The sequence below is a fragment of the Stegodyphus dumicola genome, chromosome X1 (assembly GCF_044657685.1).
Source record: "Stegodyphus dumicola isolate Sdum_Otavi_A_Nest chromosome X1, ASM4465768v1".
Lineage (NCBI taxonomy): Eukaryota > Metazoa > Arthropoda > Arachnida > Araneae > Eresidae > Stegodyphus > Stegodyphus dumicola.
Window position 1 is genome coordinate 231161971 of NC_140780.1, and position 23252 is coordinate 231185222.

Consider the following 23252-nt stretch of genomic DNA (forward strand, 5'->3'; position numbering starts at 1 on the left):
AGTTAGGCATTGAGTTACTGCGCACTCATTATTATACCTTAGCCAAAAAATTTCATGAAAGGCAGCAAAATATTGATAATCCCAGTATTAAAATCTGTGATTACGACTATAACAGTTTGGAAAATATGAATAGGCCTATGGCCCAACTAAATGTATGGATCGTGTAGTATGCAACTCTAATAATTTGACATATGTGTTTATTTATGTATTTATTTTCATTCCTCTTATCTGCTACACTTCAAATTTTCTGTCTGCATTCTCACTTTTGTGTATGTTATAGATATATGAATATAATTATTTCAAGTTCATGTCTTAATATTTGATGTTGTGTACTTGATAATTCTTAACCTTTTGTAGACGGATGGCCAATATATTGGCAGTTGTATTCCCTGTTTGAATGGACGGGGTTGTCCACTTTATTGACCATGTCCTTTTCCCTCATTTTACAGGCTGAAAAGTGGGGTGAAATGTCAAATTTGACGTCCCTGGGTTTTCAACCACTTATCTCTTTCAAAGATCTCCCTTTTGCGACATAGATGCACCCCTGTGAGAATCCATTAAACTACACAAGAATCTTTGTTGCAAATAGGAGGTGATTTCTTAACGGGGGGAAAGCATTCGGTTCAAGATTTCCCGTCTTTTGGTAGCTTTTACTGCTACCAAAGCCCCGGCCTCAAAAGGTTAATGGATTCAATTTGCCTATGTTTGCACGACATCATTCTTGTTACAGTCACCAGTTTCTCGACTTTTCTGCTCTCACTAATTTAGACAACTCCATTGATATTAATACGTTAACAATATTCTTATCTGACCTTAACAAAATTATATATAAAAAAACACCTATTCGATTTATCTTTCGGTTGTTGTATTCTACCTTTCGAAATGATCAAACTGTTCTATAAGGGGTAGAGCCTTGGCTCAGGCACCCTGGTGTCTCAAACACCATTCTATAGAGAGAGAGAGAAAGAGAGAGAGAGAGGGGACAATTTTTCCTCTTTAGAACTATAGGGATGTTGGGCTGCTAAGAACGATCATGCCTCGTGTATAATAGAGATGTTGTAGAGTCATTAGGTTAATTGGAAGCAGGAAAGAGGAAAAATATACAACCGCCTTCGCCGAGAATCGAACCACGGACCTCTGGAATACCGGCCCAGCGTGCTAACGTTACACCACGAAGGCACGCTAGGGAAGTGGTAGAAATACCTTATAATGTATATAATGTATCGTGTATAATGCGTTAGAGCATTTTTCCTGTAACAAAATTCTGAAATTACGGGACTAAATATATCCAAGTCCCATACTGTCAAGAATCGCAACTATTAATGTTTTTATCTTATTAAAATTCATGTTATTTTTAGAACTTGAGTTTGAAGTTCATTCCAACGCTGCTTCACAACTCGGGGTTTGTGTAGCGGTTTCGGCCACTACACCACAGAATACTCTATAAAGCAACCATTCGTGATTCTATATCTTTTTTAGTCTTCTCTGAATACGGTTAACTTAGAAAAGTAATTTTTAAGACCTATGTAACTTTATGTTCTCAGTAACTCGTCTTCTTAAGAAGATATTTGCCAAAAGAGTTCACTGTAATTAGATATTATTTCCGAAAAAAATCTGAATTTAATTTTTCTAGGTATAATATTTAATTTGAGTCTTCTAAATGAATGTTGAAAAAAAAAAAGAAAAAAAAAAAAAAAGAAAAAAAAAGAAACAGTTTTCTTTAATATTCCCTTTCCGAAATAGTCACCAGTGGCCGAGCGGTGAAGTCGCTGAACACGCGTAGTTCGACACAGCGAACGAATTGGCTGCTTCACATTTTTGTATTTTTCCTAATATATGGATGCTCGCCACGAGAAAGTTCTCTACGAAAGCATCTCTTTCCTTCGGCAGATAGCCTTAATATGCTTTGGCATAATCCAATAAATACAAATTCAATGCTGAAATATTAGACAATTAACCCCTGGCATGTTCTCATAACGATTCAAACTATTAACAAATCAAATATCCAAACGATTAACTGCAGAACCTGAAATTATAAATAACTTGTTAATTTGTAGAGTCTTGTTCGTTTAGGGAGCATTACATGCAGACCCTACTGATGACGAGATAGCGAATTCTCGCTTTGTTTTGGAAAAGTGATGACTGCCGACAAAGGTTATACGAACCTTTTTACTTTAACTAAACTGAACAGAACGTGCACACACTCGGTGCTCACAAAAGAACCACCACTTGTGGCTAAGTAACTTAACCACAAAATAGTACAGGGTGCTGCAGGGAAACTACCTTATTTTAAAAATGAATAACACAAATAGTATAAGCGATATCAGTTTAATTTCTTTCCAAGTTATAGAGAGAGAGAGACACTTAATGATTTTTTTTATTGCGGTTTAAAAATAATATCATTAAGGTGGCCTCCGTTCTGGTCAATGCATTGAGATAGTTGAGTTTTGAAGTTTCTTTCCACTTTTACCAGCATATCAACGGGTATGTTGTCGATAGCAGCTTGAATATTGTTCTTCAGTTGAACCAGGGTCTTTGGACATTAGAGATTTCAGATATCCCCTCAAAAAGAAATCAAACGGGCTAAGTCAGGCGAGCGCGCTGGCCACTGACAATCGTCTCCTAAGGAGATAAGGCGTCCAGGGAAATGTTCTCCAAAAACAACATGGTCCAATGATGCCTATTCTGGACAATACACACCAAACATGAGAGGGATTCGTGCCACTCCATTATCGCATGTTTTGCTTAATGCATGCTGCAACAGGAAAGATGAAAATGAGCCTCATCGCTAAGGGACACAAGGGCATCATAAGGCGCATTGTCAAGAACGGCTTTGCATGCATTTTTTCGTGAAAGCAAATCGCGTGGATTAAGTTTTTACACCACTACCAATTTATATGGACAAAAATACAGTACGTTGAAAAGGAAAGGGAGAACTTCTAGGGAGAACGTGCGCTCCTCTCTCATCCACTGCATGATCGGTACTAAACCTACATGACATAAAACTTTAGATACCGCTCTTTTCAATGAGCATCCCGCATTCTTCTCAGCATACATGTCGCTAGATGGCGCGCGTTTCAAATAAGGAAGTTTCCCTGCCGCACCCTGTATGCACAATCAGAATTAATCAAATTTCAATTACAGGACTGGCTCCTATTTTAATCTATATCAGATTTATCTGTTTCACACAGCAAAACTGTACAGGGTAAAATAGCAAATAATCTAAAAGTAAGTGGCTAACACAAATGATTATCTACAGAGCTAACTTGCAAATACGCGGCATGAATCTCGCTTGAGGCATATATTCGTTCTCGGCGTAACCCGCTCTACTCTTCAATTCTGCTACTAAATACTATTTCCGAACTCACTGATATTTTACATATACATCATTTAAATTTGCATTCTGGCAAGAAACTGAAATCAGAAAGAAAATGGAAGTTTCTTAAAATAAAAATAATTGATTAGTACAAAATAAGGTCTTTACAAATTAACATAAGTTTCCTTACGTATTTTAGATTCACGAGAAACAATTATTTCAGAACTACAAACAGACCTAGAATTTGAAAATATTCATGCATATTTGAAGGAACCCGATTACTCTGAGCATCATGACGTAATGGGAGTTAGGCACAGAGCCGCCAAAAATGAAATTATAGAAAAACATCTGTCTTATTGCAAGAGAACAAATAAGAACAATGAATTCCTACCAATTATACCAAAGAGTTTAAGACTGTCTACTTTACATGAACTACTTGAGAGGTCGTTTCGTAATTAGAAAAACAATTCAGATAATTTATTTACCACAGCCGCAAGTTGTTTATTTTCAACAGCTACAAATATTTGTGAAGTCCTGTAGCACTTACCAATTAATTAACGATATTAATTATAGGTCTGCCGAGAACCTAAATAACTGAACGCCACATTTCCTGAAGAAATCTTAAGAATTGATCTGTTAGGGCCTTCCCCAAGTAGTGAAAAGAATAAAAACTTATATTTGCTCGTGATTGCTGATCATTTTTCGATGTCGGTAAAAAAAATTCCGCTCAGAATGGCATCGCGAAAACAGATTCGTTTTTATATAAATTTATAGTAAAATATATAGCTCAAATAAAAGTACTCTCGAATAATGGCCCACGGTTCGTTAAGTCAAATTTTTGCGGAAATGCAGACGGGTCTTGACAATAAGACCCGCATGTATTTCTTCAAAATTCCTTTGACATAAAGCATTTTAAAAATGGTCTCTTATCAATCACAATCGAATAGCTCAAAGCGCGTCAAAATTATGCGTATTTATGTAAGAAATTGCCACCAACGCTAGAATGTCAATGATCTCGCCTGTACACTAAGATCCGCTAAACACGATACCAGTGGTAAAAAAAACCGCTGATTTATATCTTAGGCGGAAGTTTTTTACGCTCCTCGATAAGCTGCTTTTGTTGAAAACAGGTCGGAATAATTTAAGATGGTTGACATTCAGAAATTGATGGATGATGCAACAATGAAGTCGATTTTAAGCTTAGAGAGAAGGTTATATAAGTTAAGCATTCACTTTCTTGTGCACTAGAAGGAAACGTGGGTGAATTCCTTTACGAAATTCTAAGAGCCAGTTTTTGAAAGAATCAGAGAAACAATGTTGTACTGAAAGTGAAAGAATGGTTAATCTGTAAGAGCGAACGTCAACCAGTTGAGGAGATATTACAAGAGAGCTGACATGTCGCTCATAAGAGCTGTATTAGAGGGAACCCCTAGCATGAGCAGTGCTGGCCCATCGGAAAGGTCGGTTGATTCAGTAGTGGAATTTTTTTAAACTGTAGGAAGGCCCGCAGAGTAAGCGGAAGGATTTCTGGAAGGGCAAGAAAGAGAAATGTCCAAAATTGGATGATTCATCGAAATAGAAAGCGACAGAAGAGAGGGGCAAGAAAGAAAACGTGGACGAAGAACAATACAAAGATTTAATTACCTCTAAACCGTAATTAAGCTTATTTTGAAATGTAACATCTAGTTTAATTTAATGTGAAAGCCTGAGGTATTGTTTTAGAGTTGTCAGACCTATATCATTAAGACCTATGTTTCAAATAGTGTAAACTCTGGTGAGGGCAATTGACATGTAAGGTCTCTTAATTATAGCGTATGACACTATTTTATATGTGTAAGGTTTATCCTAAGTTTTTAACAGATATCTTTAGTCAAAGCTACTTTCCTGTCCCTCCTAATTTCAGCTTACAATTTCCTACCAGAATGTGCTTTTAGAATAGTGTTTAATGCAAATTGAGTAAGAGCGCTATTTAAGTCGAAGTTTACTAACTTCGTTAGAGAGCCAGAGTTTCTGACTAGCGCGAGTTCGCCTTTGGCCTTTGACTAGCGCGAGTTCGCCTTTAAGTCTCTCTCTCTAAGCTATTACTACGCTCGGCCGTATTTCAGACCCTTGATAGCTTCGCCAGCTTATTTGATATTTAGGGGCCAACTACTTAGAAATCTTGATATCTTTGGCTATATCTTAGTAGTTAAGCATTAGTTAAGGTTTACTTCTTATTACTTTGAGTTCAAGGCCCAAGTGGAGGCTTTGCTGTACGCTCTGAGAAGACGCCATCTGTTAAGTTCTTATTTTGAGAAATAAAGGGTACCCTTCTTGAGTTTTCGTCTCTGTTCATGAAGTAAAGCGATTATTCTCATAAGTGTTCACGAGATTCCTACACACTTAGCTGTTAGATAAAACATTGGAACCCCACATATGTAGTGTCACTTTTACATTCGTAAGCTCCAAAAAGGATGTACACTCATGTCCATAAATTAAGGATAATTTGGAGTCACGCGGAAATCGAACTCTAAAATAAATATATCACCTGTAAACTCACTACACACATCTTCAAGAATCATATGCAAATTTCAGGAAGTAAGCAAATGACACCGATGGTACGTCACAATGACGAGAGTGTAAGAGAGTGATATACAAGGAATACAGGCAAAGAAGTAAAATTGTTCGCAGGCGCTTTATAAGCATTTCAGTGCAATAACCGAATAGTTATGACACAAAGGACGCATTTAGATGATTTTTTACGTGATAAAATTATCGGCCGTCTGGAACGTGGACGTACCCAATTGGAAGAATCAGACGAACTTGGAATAGACCAGAGTGTCATCTCAAGGCTTTGGCAACGATTCCAAGATGATGATAATGTGAGTAGACGTTACAGCACAGGTCGCCCCAGAGTTACAACGCCGAATGAGGACCGGTATTTGGCAGTTACTGCCAAAAGAAACAGGCGGAGCACAGCCTCAGACCTCTCTCGTCAGCTCTCTTCAGCCACTGGTACGACAATTTCAAGGCAGACCTTGTACAGACGCTTTATGCAGACTGGTCTATATGCTCGCAGACCTGTCAGATGCGTTCCACTTACTGCAACTCACTGTCGCCTGAGGTTAGCCTGGAGTAGAGAGCATGCATTGTGGACACCGCAACAGTGGGCTTGTGTGATGTTTTTCGACAAGTCCAGGTATAGCTTGCAGTCTGATTCTCGCCGGACTTTCATATGGAGAGCTCCAGGTACCCGTTACCACGAAGAAAACATCATTGAACTACACCCTTACGGTGGCGCAGGAGTGCTCGTTTGGGGTGGAATTATACTGGATTCCAGAACTGACCTGCATGTTCAAATTGGAACCATGACAAGCCAAATCTATCGGGACGTCATTCTGGAACAACATGTACGTTTGTTTCGGGGAGCCATGGGCGCACAATTTGTGTTTATGGATGACAACGCCCGTCCTCACCCTGCAAACATCGTAAGCGAATGCCTTCAATCGGAGGATATCACCCGTATGGACTGGCCAGCATTCTCACCGGACTTGATACCAGTAGAGCACGTGAGGGACATGCTTGGCCGACGAGTTGCAGCCCGTCAACCTCCTCCTACATGTCTACCGGAACTTCGGAGAGCATTGGTTTTTGAGTGATGTAATATTCCCCAAGATGAGATCGATAATTTGATACTCAGCATGCCTAGGCGTTGTACGGACTGTATTGCATCGTCTGGGAGACATACAATGTATTAACAATCATACCAACCATGTAATATTGGATTTTATAAATAGTTTTTTTTTTTTTTTTTTTTTTTTTTTTTTTTTTTTTTTTTTTTTTGTAATTTGCTCCAGGGAGAAAAAATCGCTAATTTTCTTTAATAATATCAAACATATAGCATCTTTTTTTTCTCTTTACCTTTTGTTTAATAGATAAGCTTTACAAATAAGTCAAATTTGTTTTGCTTCTAACTCTTCCTTTGCCTGATTTTGCATTATTAATTTATGGACATGAGTGTATATTGGCTATGTGTATATAAGAACAAAGTTTTTAAGAGAAGCTTTTGCAGCCTTCGTGACATTTTCTCACCCAGGTCTAAGAATTATTTTAGACCGGCTTTAGCCTTTTGCAGCGAGTTTGCTTGCGTTTGTAGAATCCTTTGCCAAAGCTTGATAAGAATTTGCCTTCTGAATTTTCAAGAGCCAAATATTTTACTTTGATTCTTTTATGTTAGCCTAAATCCTGCAAATAGCTGTGAATGAACTGTAAGTATGAACTAAGTTTTAATCAAAATGCTGTTTAAATTTTATTCTGAATTTTTCACTTCTACTTTCATCAGATTCCCCCATCGCGCTGATTAATTAATGTTTATATGAACTCAGATATTGAGTTAAGAAAGAAGCTTTGTCAGCGTTCGTTGCCCGTCTCGATACTTATTTTCTCCCGTATTCTGAATTTACTTAAATATTGTTTTAGCTTAGCTAACCTAATTTTGTCCCTTGATCTGAAAGCTTGAGCGAAAACTTATAATGCGCACTTTGTCATGTTCATCTCATATTTTAAATGCTTAAAGGTTTACTTTAATTTTGTCTCTGCTATTACATAATCTGTGCAAATTAACAGGCTGAAGAAATGTGTTCGTTGTGTTGCTTCTTTGGAAGATTACTATGAAGCGTTATGTCACCTGACAGTCTTCTCAGAGCCAGAGTTACCATTTAAAGTATTAGTTAGGTACTCACTAGCCAAGTTAGGTACTCTCAGAGCCAAGGAAATTTATTAGCATTACTTCTCAACTGAGATTCTCGGGATTTCAGCTTTTGTTCAAATTAAGAGAAATTTCGAATTAAGGAGATGGCACTGTATTAACATTTCAAAAGAGCCTTATAATAATTATTAGGAAGAATTTAACGCATTCGGTAATAGCCTTTCCTTAGTTCAAATATAAATTCGGACTAACTTCTAGTTTCATTTTTGTTTTGCAGTATATTTACATTCTATTTCTTTAACATCTTTAAAGCTGTTCGTTTTCAGAAATATTAGCTTCCGTTTCTGGTACGCATAGGGAGCGCATGCGGAGTTGATATTTTTAATGACATTGCTAAGAAGAAATATCCAGTAGAACTGTTAAAATAGGTGGAGAGTGTAACAAATTTATTGAGAAACTGTCACGTTCAAAAAATACATTAAATATGATTTCTGTTCTAATTTTTAATACAATGTCGTTTCCATGCAATGAAATATATATCTTTTAAGCTGTTTGATAGAGCAAGGCTGGTTGCCTCAAAGTTTCGTATTTGGAATATCCCATGAAGAAAAACCGTCAGAGCTGTCGAGCGAGTCCATCTTTCAAAAACGTACAAAGAAGACCATTCATTTTGCCCTTGAAATGTGCATTTTAATTGCTGTAACGATCGTTTGGCATCAGATTTGGCTCTGTGTTGCATCGCATTATTCGAAATTTTCTTGTAAACTGCAATATTTCATTAAATGTAACGAAAAATAGATTTTTAATGTATGTTTTAAGATTAGAATGTGTCTCAATAACTTGCAATACACACGTTTTGTATTTTAATAATGTTCGCGCTCACTTCCCTCGTGATATTTTTTATGAAAGAGATACACTCTTGCGCTGTGTTCTGTGTATGTTACGTGCGTACGGTTTCGTAATAGATTAATGTACACAGAACCAATGACAGCTTGATGAAATTCATTTTCCAAACATTACTTTATAGTCCTGGAACTTTTCACACAGAAGTACTCGTAGAAAGACGTTGATTATAAGGCAGTAAAAAGTTTGAAATGCGCAAACTCCCACAGTGATCTCCCAGAACTCTGAGCTAGACTCTGAACTAAACTGGAAACTGACTTAGACTCTATAATTGACCGAGCTATTGCGAAGGATACTCTTTTCGAGCTCACATAGTTTTTCTCCGGCCACCGAGAAATTCCTTCCTCCCTCAGCAACCGCTTTTTCGACTCTTTCGCCTTCTTCGGTCAATGACCTCGTTCCCCCACCCCGACCACCCCAAGGCGCTCTTAACCATGGAGGTAGGAAAGGGAGGAGGGGCCATTCCGCGCTAGAAGTGAAGCACTGCTTTGACGCTTGGGTCACCAGACGGGGTGTTCTTTGTTTACATTCAGAAGCTCGCTTGACAAGATTCTGATAGTATTTCGACACACGACAGTTCCATAGAAATCGAAAAAGGGACACTCTCGCATGAAAAAAACATTCATAGTGTGATGGATAATAGCAGTTTGTATAGTTTACTGACATTTACGCAAAAATCTTGGTTATTTTTCGATAACTAACAACAGCGATTTTGATTATGAATTTGTTTTATAAAATTCTAAGCTGTTGCACTACAAAAATATAGATTTTAAGAAAATTGCTAAAAGAGATCTGCCAAAATTTATTTTCTAGAAGATTTGAAAATTTTGAAACTTGATGGCTAAATGTAAATATAAAATTATGTATGTTAAAATATTTGTAATTAGGCACATAGGTCAGATTAAGTTTTTATTAAATAGAGTAACGCATGCAAGGACTATCTGCCTAAAGAGAGAGATGCCATCGTGGAGGAATTTTGAAGAAAAACTGACCTTTGAGTGGGTATTAAAAATAATACTTATAATTTTCATTCAAATTATATTCATATATATTTTTTATGTAAAACTTTCGGGTGTATGCTAAATTAGTGTAAATTACTTTACACGAAAAATATAGTGAATGCACAGAAATTAAAGATTTGCACATGCCGTAAATGATAAATAGGAAATATGTATGGGTATTTATGCATGTGCTTGCAAAAAGCATGTATCTGCCTTTGACAAAATACTTAAATATTCATTAAATTATATATAAATGTATTTGAAATGAAGAATTTATTCACTTATAAACAACTGTGAAAGTACTGTGAAGAAATCTAATGATTAAATGTATCTAATTTATAATGTTTATAAATGTTATCTAAATATATAATAACCTTAATATTGAATTGTAAACATAAATTGAAATCCTGTTGACAAATACGTTATAAAACTATTTAAGCAAGAATTGTTCGTATTGGAAAGCAATCTCTTAAAAGGTATTGTAAAGCAAATGCTATGAGATGCGCACTTAAGAACGTAATAAAGAGTTTTGGAATATGTATTGTTGAAATGAAGGGTTTAAAAAAAAATCTGATAAGTATAATTAAAAGAATTATTCCCTTTACATTTTATAAGAACTCAGTTACAAGTTTTAAATAATACTTAAAAAAAAAAAAAAAAAACTTATTTTATTCCCTTTCAGAAATGTTCAGAGAAAGTCAAATACTATTTAATACCTATTTAATTATTAGGAATTAGCGAAATACTTCTTTAAAGTATTTCGCTAATTCCTAAATAATTCTCTAATTTAAAATGAACCGAATAGAGCATTAATTATAAATTGACTTACATTTTTCGATTTAAAAGAAGCCAAAAAATCATGTCATATTTAAGAAAGTATTTTAGGAAGAAGCTCTATAAATAGAAAAGAAATAATGCATAATTTTAATATTAATAATACAATAAACTTTGATCTTAATTTTTGTACCTTAACCGAATAGAATCAAATTACCGTAATTTTTTTTCTAATTTAATTAACGAAAACTTGTGAAAATATTTCATTCAAATTAAACCATTCTGAGAAAACTCTCCTGTGAAAAGTATAGCGTTTAATTCCGTTCAGAATGAAATGTTGTTTAAAAATATGTTGTTTTCACATACTTAGGACTCTGAAGTGTTGTAGAAAAAGAAAATATATACATTTATATGTATATTTGCGACGTAATTACAAAATATTTACACCCGAACGCGTCAAATCCCATAGAACTCAATGGTAAATGACCGAATGTTTTGGTCACCACGTAGGGATCGCCGGTGCTTCAGACCAGGGTACGGAGAAACTTGTTTAGGGCGACTCCTTCTTAGTTCCTACCTCCATGCTCTTAACATGGAGGCAGGAAAGGGTACTTCCTACCTCCATGGCTCTTAACCTCCATGGGCTCTTAGCTCATAGCTTGAATACAGTTACCTTACCTTTCCCGAGGCCCGGTTTACTGCGCCTCTCTCCATCAGCTGACTCGTCTCCATGGTAACCATTCACGCTTTAGCGTTCCGGTTGCCTCTCCTTTGTATCTGAGGGCAAGCAGTTGACTCGCTATGGGGGGCTAAATGCCTTCAATTGTGATCAATGCTTGTTCTCTCCTCCTGTGTCCAAACAAGAGGACTCTCAACGAATCTTGATTTTTTTTGCTTAACTGCATCTTTCGTATACTTTAGCTACTGCTTTCTCTTATCCATTCCTTTTTTCTGAACGAAGATGTGGAGGTAATTGCATTTAATTGCAAAGGTACTCCGTAATTCAAACGCCTTGGTCCTTGGTCCGAGAAATTCCTAGTACCTTCGACTTCTCGAAATTGCTGGAAAGCATTCACAATTACAACTACATAGGCCAGGATAAAGTGATATTCATGTAGGGACCGAAGCAGTTACAGTTGTATAGGGGTGAGACCAAATTTCCGCCCCAAATTAGCTAAGTTTGGCGACTTTTGGCGATATTTCGCCAAATTTGGTTAGCAGTAGCAGTTAGTAGGCAAAATCATCGGTAGTGAAGCAATGATTACGCATACATAATGTTGCGAGTTCTGTACATATGTAAATAATTTTAGTAAAATTATATGTAAATATTTCTTTTGTGTAATGAAACGCGTAAGGTCTCAAGTGGACGAAGCATCGCCAGAAAAAGGTTTGCAGGGGTAAGTCCATTTAATACTCAGGTAAATGGCTGGGGAAATAGCGCAAACCTAGTGATGGTTTCGCCTACTAACTCAACAAACTTTACCAAGGCAAGCATCGCCAGCTTTGCGCTATTTCCCAGCCCATTTACCTCAATATTAAATTGGCTTACCCCTGCAACCCTTTTTCTGGCGATGCTTTGCTCTCTTGAGACCTTTCGTGTTTCATTATACAACAGACATATTTACGTATGTGCGAAACTCGTAACATTATGTATGCGAAATCATTGCTTCACCTTTCAGGCTTAGAAAAGGTATTTTAGAATTGGAGATATTATTAAGACTGTTCACTCTATACAATAATCAGCAGCTATTAAATACGGCCTGAAACAGGCGATACTTCGAGTAGTCGCCAATCCGTGTACCGGCTACAATGAGGTTACGGTGTGGTGTATTTAATTATGGCAAAGCACACTAGGGCTATCTGCCTAAGGGGGGATGCCTTCATGGAGGACTTTCTAAGGGAAACTGGATCGTATACACATTACACATGGGGAAAACCGCGAAAACGCCCATGCAGCCAGCCCGTTCGCGGGATTCGAGCCTCGGACCGAACTACCAGTGTTCAGCGACTTTACCGCTCGGCCGCTGATGGGCCCCACAATGAGGTTACATGTAAGTTTAGGTTGTAATGGCTTATCGACTATTAGATAAAACCTATCAAAACCTCCTTGAATCTAAACCCACTTGCCTGAGAAGTTTTTAATCAGCCAGAGGAAGACTTACTTCACATTAGATAGGTGGTTTAACCGTCTTTAAATGATCTCTTATCTTCAACTGTCTGAGGAGTATTTATATTCACAATTTACAGCATATTTATGTGCTTTTTTATTACAGCACATTTATATACGTTTTCTTTTTTTCTTTTTTTTTTTTTTTTGGTTACAACACATTTACATGTTTTTTATTATTATTATTATTATTATTGATCATATTTCTCCCTTGCCTATAATGTAATTCAATTTAAGCTACTATGAGGCTCATAAAGAATCTAACTGCGCTTTGGCTCTACATTGATGCATGTTTTATATAACATATTAGGAAATGGTGGCTATAGACTTACGGATTAGAACTGCTAAAATATATTGGTATAATGCATCCAGAGACTGAAATACTTCTGTTAAACACTGCATTATGCTGCTTGTTTATTCCTTAAAATTAATATAATTTTAAAATAAAAGGAAAATTTACTTTAGAGAAATACTGTTGAAACAAAAATTACTTAAACGCAGTTAGATGAGCAGTATTACATAAATCTGAATCATCTACACAGATTTTTGCATAAAACTATTCTGAGTGCTTTAATATATGAACACTATTCATATAAAAAATTTCATTTGATTAAAAAACAGACTTTGAATTTTAGTAAATAATATATGTACTTACGGGTGGTGATATTTCTGATAAATAAGTGCATTCTGAAGTAACCGAAATAGAGACAGCTATTCCTACAATTAATCGACCGAAAATAAGCATAATAAAATTGAAGCTAAAACTGAGAATTAATGCTCCAGTAATGAAAAGGCAGCTTGACAGAGCAATTCCAGCTTTTCGGCCCCAAGTGTCCACAATATTGCCTAAAATAGAACATGGAAATTATATAGTTACCTAAAACAAAACATGGATGTTATATAATTGCCTAAAATTGAACAGGGAAATTATGCCTGTAAAATGGGAGGTAGATGATATGCAGCTGTAACAGAGTACAATTTATTGAAATTTTAACGAAGTAGGAACACTATGCAAAAATTCACTTCTTCATGTTAGCGCAAAAAATGGAAAGAAAATACTTTATAGGTTCCTATCTTCTGTAAATTCAATTAAAAGCTCTGCAAACCTTATTATACTGCCAAGTGAATTATCGCTTCATCTGTGACAATGCGAAAAAGGCCTATGAAGGTTTTAAATAAAATTTTTTGTTAAAATTTGAACTTAACAGAAGGCGCAGCTTGTGCTTAAAGTCAAGCTTCATCACTTGAGGGTATTAAGTAACCAAAAATTAAATTTACAACTTAAAAATGGATTCATCACTAGGGACTACAATATAGAACTAATTAAGCGTGGACCTTATACCTTTAATGGTGCGATTTAACTTTGGCTATCTAAATGAATGGTACCGAAAATACTACCTAGTAGATCTAGGCGAAGGAAAGTATAAACTGTAAGCGTCGTTGACTAAAGCTGTATCTCTAAAACTCCCTCGCCAGAAACAGTCGTACCTCATTTGATTTTTGGTGAGTTTTGACGGAAAGAAGTTACAGTACAGATCCAAATCCTACAAATGAGTCAATTAACTCTGCAATTTTCACTGCATTAAACATAAAAGGAAATAACTCATTATTTGAAATACACCTACTAGTCAAATAAGTTCGTACTAAGTAACAGATATCTCGTAGAAAAAGAATTAAGAATCTATTATTCCAATAACTTCATAGAACTTCTAAAAAACAATTTATAGAAAATTAGATCTCAGTTGCAATCATCAAAGAGTGATTAACGATTTTAATTTAACTCTACTACGTCAAGGATACTGCGAGGAATTTTTTTTTTTTTTTTTTTCTTTTTGTGTGTGTGTGTGTGTGTGACCTGGTGCTTGTAATAAAACAACTCGACTGCGTTTCGTTGAAGAATACCTAAAGAGGGAAATTAGAAGGTATGTCATATTATGAATTTGCAAAAGATCACTGCCAGTGTATATTTAATATATACTGATTTCCATTAAAATTTCTGTATTTAAAACTGTGTAAGGAATATATTTAAATATAGCTTGACTTCTTCTGAGGTTTGAAATTTTAACAACTACAAAAAGTGGTGGTGGTGTATTTAATTATGGCAAAGCACACTAGGGCTATCTGCCTAAGGGGAGGGATGCCTTTCGTGGAGGACTTTCTAAGGGAAACTGGCTCGTATACACGTTACACATGGGGAAAACCACGAAAACGCCCATGCAGCCAGCCCGTTCGCGGGATTCGAACCTCGGACCGAACTACCAGTGTTCAGCGTCTTTACCGCTCGGCCGCTGGTGGGCCCAACTACAAAAAGAAACGTACCTAAAAATAGCTCTCCAAATGATACCCGTTCTCATAGGGGTTCGATATCTGCGTTCCCGGTTACGTGGCAGATATCAAACTTGAATTCACGTTCCTGCCACATACATCCTAGTATATTTCGATTGATGCATGACACCATCTCGTAATTATGCTAAATTACTTTGCAAAAGGGGCATGAAACCACGATCTTTGATGTAATACCATGAAAATATTATATAGAGTTATGTTACGTGAGCGTGGAAAACAAAGAGGAGGAGAATATCTTCAGAAGCACATCCAGTCTAATAACTATGCAGTTCATCACTCAGCTAAGTGAAGGAGCCCTGATAGAAATATGTGGAGGAATTTCGTTATGTAAAATGAAATCATCGCTGTCTTCCGATAAATGCGGCGTTGACCACTATTGCAGCAAGCGTAGGTAAACTACATTTATAAAAATTTTCTGAGCAAGAGAAAATGGCTCATAGCTGCTTGGTCTATATTTACATGATGGAGTTCAATATGATAATAAAATTGGAAAGATTCTTCATGTACTGATATGCAGCAACCTTAAAATTATTTTCATATCTTTAAACATCGCAAGGTTATACAGAAAGTGAAATAGCAACTAAGAGATAACACTTTTGATATATACATGTGGTGTTTATAAAAATTTCCTTGAACGCACCGATATCTCAACGTAAACATGGGCTAGGCGCACGCGCATGCACACAGCTATCCAGAGACATGTCAAAAAATGTCACGTAATAAGGGGTACGCGAGACCCAAAGACGAACTCGCTGCGAGCAGTCAAACTTAATCAATTTGAGAATAGCCCCACAGCCGCAGTGAAGCAGAGTCCCGGTATTCCTTAAAGATCTGAACGTATAAGTACCAAATACTTATGCTCAGAAACAATATATGTTCCTCACTGTAGGACACACGACAAATTCTTCATAATTTTGATTTTAATTAGATTGAAATAAAAATTATGTCCAATTTGTCGTGTTTCCTATAGTGTGTGGCATATGCTGCTTATTATAAACATTTCGTCTTTTTTTTTTTACAATATAAGAGACTCAAAATGTGATACTAAATTGTAGCTCATTTTATATAAAAACAATAAAATATTAAATTAGTTATAAAAACAGTGAAATTTTAAGCACACCCCAAAAATGAAAGAATATCAAGTGATACTAAAAAATTTAAAAATTATTAAAATAGTTAAAAATTTTTTAATATTTTTATACCCACAAAAATATCAAGTGATACTAAAATAAAAAATATAGTATGATTTCTATCATGACCCCGTATTTCACGAGGGCATAAATTTTCCAAAAATAATATATATTTTATAAAGAACCGCATATTCTAAAGTGTCTGCAAATCGTATGAATAGTCTCCATCTTTCATACCTTCATAGTTGAATATATAATTTCCTTCAATCATTTTCTTGATTCCTTTTTATCAGAACATTTTCTATGACTTTCGTAAGAAAATGCTCTTTTTCTTCATCATCTACTTCTATTTTTACAATACATATTTAGTTTGAATTTTTCTCAATAAGCACAGATTTTATCTTCGAGGCTCTAAATCTTTCAATTTTAGAGTTTTAAGATAATATCCGAGACTATTGAATTCTTCCATTTTATAAAGACTTTTGTAAAACGTGAATTTAAAAAAGTGATATCATAATTTATTATAAACAAGGGTACAGTGTGATTGTCTTCTACAAAATTGTATTCCCATCCATTATAACCTTTAATATTATTAAATTCCCTTCTAAATAATAATAAATCATCTTCGTTAAAATTCTTAATTTTATATATTACAATATAATATTCATCATCTACAGATCTAGAACTATCTAAATATTCAGTATTATATTTTGTGTAAATTACTGAATGTGTCTATTAGTTTCATTTATTAGGAACTTTTTTATAAATATTTTTCATTTAAAACCTTAAATAAATTTTTTCGAATAACTGAGAAATTTAATTGATATATATAACATAATTTGAAGGAGTATTTCTTGACAATTAAATAAAATATTCAGTATGATTGTTCTTTGCTTGTAATACTTCAAGTCTGTAACCTACATAATGTAATCTGAAACTATCAAAATACCATAAAAAAAGTTAGTCAAGGTGCAAATAGCGTGAATAGTTTAACATATCTTTTTTTTTTTTTTTTTTTTTTTTTTTTTTTTTTTTTTTAACATATAGGTATACAGGTAATATACAAACAATGTTTTGCCTATTTTCTAAATCACTATTCGTTTTTCAGTATAAGAATATAAATCATGAAGATGAATTAATATAATGATATTTATAGCATGTCTATTTGGCTTATGGTTCAATTGAATTAAAGAATTTATAATATTTACTTTTTCAATTTTTTTTCATTATGTTAATTTAATTTTAGAATCCATTTGTTAATAAACTTTTTTTATATTTGACACATAAGCTAGTTAATAAATTAATAATAATTCTATGACATTTTTCTTTAAGGGAATTATCCAGTATGTATTTATGTAAATCTGGAATACACCATTGTACTTGATATGTGTATTTATTTAAAAAATTATTACCCAATTTTGATAATAATTATTCATCCTAATTCACTACATCGTTCAAATCTTCAATGGCATTTCATGATACTTTTTATATCTAGAAACTAATTCCATATTTAATTTTCTAAAATTTTGTAGAATAAAATTATAACCGCATCTAAACAATCTAATTCCAATGTGATGAAAATCACAAAAACAGTTTGGGATTTGAGTGTCTAGATGCAATTATTAAAACTTTCATTCGTGTTTGAGTTCTTCCATGAATGCACTTTGACAGTAGTTTTTTGTCAGAGAGTTTAAACACACTTTTAACACCTAATAAAATAGGTTCTGTCAAAGAATGTTCGGACATATTTTTCACCAGCTGATATGTCTTTATTGTAACCACACCAGACATCTGTCCCTTTTAAATTGGTGGGCGTGCCAGTGCTTGTTAACAATTTTAAATCAAAGATATCGGGCTTTTAAAACTTCGAAACGTGCATAAATTATATAATTTCGGGATCGTCTCAGTCTACTTTACGTTTTTAGTCCAAAATTGAAAATTTGAAAGTTTTATGCCATATATCCCCTTAAATTCTAAAATTTCTTCAATTTTAATTTCTTCATTATGCTGCTATTTCGTATCTGCCACGTTATAATCTTTTCCATCTGTTTACGTATAATTTTTAAAATTTCTCCGTTCGTTGAAAATATTTCATTTAATTTATCACGTATGGTTTGTTTTTCATGATTGCTGTATGAGTATTTAGTTGTGAAGCTGTAAAAAAAATCCTCTTCATTCAATTTTTTTGCCCTTTCTATGTAACCTATAATTACTAAGTAAAGTTTCAGATTCACAGTAACAGAATTCACAGTTCAGAAAAGTTTCAGATTCACCGAAAGAAATGATTAGGCATCTTATCGCTCATAATGTGAAATTCAATAATAAACCTTTGAAACCAAATCTAACTGCGAGAGAAAGAGCTACAATGCGCGAAATTCATTCTAACCCGGATATCATCATGTCAAAGGCCGACAAAAGTGGCCGATATAGTCGGGGATAGTGGATAGTCGTGGATAGTCGTCATGGATAAGAACACTTACATCGATGGTGTCACTAAACTCTTAAACGAAGAAGCATAAAATCCGATCCCTAAAGATTCATCACCTTCGGACTTGTCAAAAATAAAAACTGCGATCAAATCTCACAAATCATTTCAAGCAACTTAAAACATTCGCTTATCCCATCTGTTGCGAATTGTGCCAGATTATATGCTCTTCCCCAAATTCATAAAAGTGGTATTCCTTTTCGCCCTATTGTATCAAATTTAGGTACTGCCTCGTATCCCTTAGCTAAATATTTAGTTTCTAGATTTTCAACTCTATTAGACAATAACATTTACACCATAAAAAATTCAATTGAGTTTGTAAAAAAGGTTAAAAACATTTCTCCTAAAAATTTACTCATGGTTTCTTTTGATGTAAAATCATTATTCACCAATTTTCCAGTGGAGGGTGCATTAAGATATCTAGAAACCAGACTTCGCAAATTTCATTTCTCTTGCATCGAAATTGATGATTTAATTTCTCTCACTCAACTCTGTTTGAAACAAACACATTTTGTTTTCCAAAATAAATATTACAAGCAAACTGACGGATTAGCCATAGAAGCCCCTTCCGTCCGATCCTGGCTCATATCTACATGCATTATTATGAATCAAAATTGTGTGAAACTTTAATGTTAACTTTAATGCCGTGAAGTTTAAAAAAACTTTAAACTTCACGGCATGGTTCCGCTACGTAGACGATACTTTTACCCTGTTTGAAGGTAATAAAGATGATTTAAATAAAGTTCTTTCAACAATGAATTCTATTGATCCTGCTATTCAGTTCACTTTTGAACTTGAGACTTGCAATTCTCTTCCGTTTCTCGACATTCTGGTCACACGTAACACATCCAACTTCAGTACTACGGTTTACCGTAAACCTTCATCGGTTTGCCTTCCACCACACTTTAAATCATGTCATCCGACTAAACAAAAGTTAGCTTCATTTTATTCCTATGTTTTCCGTGCTCTTCAAGTTTGCTCCTCCAAACTAGCCCTTGATGAAAAACTGAATTATTTAAAAGCAATAGCTATTGACAGGGGCTTTTCACCCAACATTATTAATCAAACAGTTAAAAAATTCTCATCTCAAGACACTAAAAGGCACACTCTTGTTTTAGGAGATTATAAAAATTCTGTTGTCATTCCCTTCTTTCCATCAATTAGCTATAAAGTTGCACATATTTTGCAGAAATTTAACTTTCGAGTTGTTTATTCTCCCATCAATAAAATTTCGAGTTCCATACTCAAGAACCCCATTCCGGATAGGAATTCTTGGGGTATTTATAGGATTCCTTGCCAGTGTGGTTTACTTTCCATTGGCCAAACTAAGAGAGCCTTAAAATTTCGCGTCAAGGAACATGAGGCATATGTTAGAAAAAAGGAAACACAGAGGTCTTCTGTTGCTCAACATTGTTGGTCTGAAAATCACACTTTCAATTTTTCTGCTGCCAAAATTATTCAAAAAGCATCCTCCATTGGAGAACTGGATTTTCTAGAGGCATTTCTCATTCAAAAAAATCTTTCTGTTCTTGTTAACGATCCTAATTCCAATCCATCTTTGCCTTTGTTCTTTAAAGAAATTATGTTTTAGTTCTGGTTTCACCAACAGATGTCACCACTTGCTTATTCTTGTCCAGGGTTTCTTATCTTATCTAATCATTATTTCCTATCTTGTTCATTTGCGGTTTTGCAGCTGAGGATGGTGGTTCGGTAAAACCATCGAAACTAGTCCTGTGAAAATTTTGAAATTTAACGCTGATTTTTGTTGTTTGACTTGTGAATTAGTACTTATTCGGCGTGTGTTTGTGTCTTAATTAACCTATAATTATTCATTTATTTATGGTAAAAGTCAGGAGATCATAAATTTTTTTCAAATAATTTTCGTCTTCCTTAACAATAAACTTATATTCAACTTGATTAATGATTATTTAAATTAATGAGTTCATTATTTTGATTAGTTATCCACATATGAATGCTCCTAATTTCATCAAATTTAACAGGGAAAAATATGGGTTTATTAAATGTTTTTGAAATCATACTACCGGTCTATTTATGCTATTAAATATATAAATAATTTCAGTGGATTTTTCCATTTACATAAGCTCCTTTTACCTAATAGTTAAGATTTTATTATAGTTAAGACCTATATAATATTGATGCGTTTTTTATTCTTCTGCCAAGTTCGTACGGGGTTCGTAGATTTGGAGTGAATAACGACGACACTTGATGAAATATCGAAACACACTTTATTTACCAATATTAATCAGATAGCTCCAAAATCACTTTTATAGTCGTCGAACTGTTATAAACACGCTGACACGTTCAGCGACACATCCTTCACACTATCAGGCAATAACGGTGGAGACAGCTTCACTGCAAAGCATAATTTCGGAAATCAAAACTATCCGATAAAAAGTCTTGGTGCGACATTTGTGGATTTAAAAATTGATGACGTAGTGGCAAAAGATATTACAGTATTAATTGTGCCAGATTCGGCTCAGCTAGTTGACTTATTAATTGGACGAACGTTCTTAGATTTGCCACATATTGCATATGCTATGGTCGGTGATGCCTTACATATCGCCTATGCAAAAGATTATCCATTTACTGAGTTGGATTGCACTGAAGAAAATTCGTGTGTTAAATTACAAGCGGATGAAATAAAGAAAATAATAAATAACAGTGCAAATTTTGTAAATTTAAAAACTGAAAAACAAGTATTCTATCCTGCGACAAACTATGAAGTTGATTATGCTAACCAAAATCATGTTCGAAGCAAATGTAACAAAAACAAAGATTTACACCTCTTCAATGGTGATAAGACGTACGATTGGAATGTGAAATATGATGATTATTTTCATGTTAGAAGCAAAGCTGATTGTTCAAAACCCTTGTATAGAAAAATACCAAATATAAAGGGAAAGAGATTTCCAAGCCGAAATGACCAAGTTGAAAGTATTGTGTCTTATATTCCTGAGAGAAATTTTGTAACAAGGAGAGACTACCGTTTGTATGAGATGCGCAAAAATGATTCAGATGTGAAAGAAGAATACGAAAAAAGGTCTTCTGATAAAGCAGGTTTAAACTTTATGGATGGAAGAAAATTACCAGAAAGGAAATTTGCAAGTGAAAGAAGAATTAGGCAGCCAGAAGAATTTGTGTATTCAGCCCAAACGTTGAGTGAAGATAAGTCCCTGCAAATTTCATCTTATTCGGAAACCACGCACCGAGAAATGAAGCATCAAATGCCAAGGAGAAGTCATATTAATCAAGCTGAGAGTAAAGAAAGAGTATCAGGTTCAGTGTTCCGCCTTACTTGCTTTGGGAACATTCAAAGACCTGACTCGGAACAGGGAGCTTACTAAAGCTATGTTCAATAAATGTGGGAAGTAGACAAGATACACAGGAAGCGTATACGAAACCCTTTATTTTTCACACTTTACAATAATTTCCGGACTTCGGAATACAGAGACCAACCACTTGTGGTCTGAATGTAAGAATATAAAAATATTAACTAAACTCTAACTTAACTTTGGAATAAAAAACAAGGGCCTACGTGGAAGATTGGCCGTATATTAACAGGTAACCGTATGTAGTACAGAGAACTGTTAACACTACAATACGTTTAAAATTATTAAGAGGATTAAACCTCTGGCCTGGAAGGCAACCAGCAACCGAGCAAAAACTGCTAAGGCAAGCGGCCTGCTTCTACTAACTCCTTCCTCTCTCTTGCTTGGCAAAAAGCCACAACTTAAGTACTTGGCGTTCGCCAGACAAATTTGCATAAATAAGTTAAAGCTTTTAATTCTGGCCGGAAGTAGAAAATAAGAAGTGATAGTAAAGATTTAAAATAAAATAAACGTTAGTAAAACTTAAGATCCTTACATACTTCCCGCCAGAGTTAATTAGTTTGAAACTGAGGACTAAAACGACCTTGTTGAGAACTTTTAGCTCTAGAATCTAACGCGAGGCCAATCTTTTACAAACATTTCTCACTAGAAACTAGAAATTTAAAAAAAAAAATTTTTGTTTTTACATTATCAGCTCCATGGACAATTACTTTTCATCTGTACCGCATCGAAACAGGAGTTTTTAGTTGAAATCTGGTTCCTTCCAGAGATCTGGAAGGAAAACTAGTTTAATGAAATGTTACACAATCAAATGGCAAGTCACATGAATATTTATATTTCTCTTAACATTCTTATTTCATTCATGACTTTTATTTAATTATCTCTCCCCGTGCTCTCTGACATGTGTTGTAAAAGAAAACACCGAACACGAATGAGTTTATGTACCAGTGTTCAACACTACCGTCTACAATCAAAACACTAACGTATTAAAATTCAACATAACAAGACCTCGTAACACACCTTATCGTCATCTCTAAACCCTGAGGTACTATTCTGAAAGTGGCTAACTCTGAAGTGTAGCGTCATTCATTCA

The 23252-nt window shown here is 34.7% G+C and overlaps 1 protein-coding gene across 7 annotated transcripts in view; it reads right to left on the reverse strand.

Moving 5' to 3' along the window:
* The window catches only part of LOC118192806 (solute carrier family 2, facilitated glucose transporter member 10-like), a 216332-nt gene that overhangs the window by 119510 nt on the left and 73570 nt on the right, over positions 1-23252 (reverse strand). For all 7 annotated transcript variants that reach the window (XM_085807064.1, XM_085807059.1, XM_085807060.1 and 4 more), the window contains one exon: positions 13504-13694. In XM_085807064.1, coding sequence (XP_085663190.1) covers positions 13504-13694 — 191 coding nt within the window. The remainder of the gene's footprint in view (positions 1-13503; positions 13695-23252) is intronic.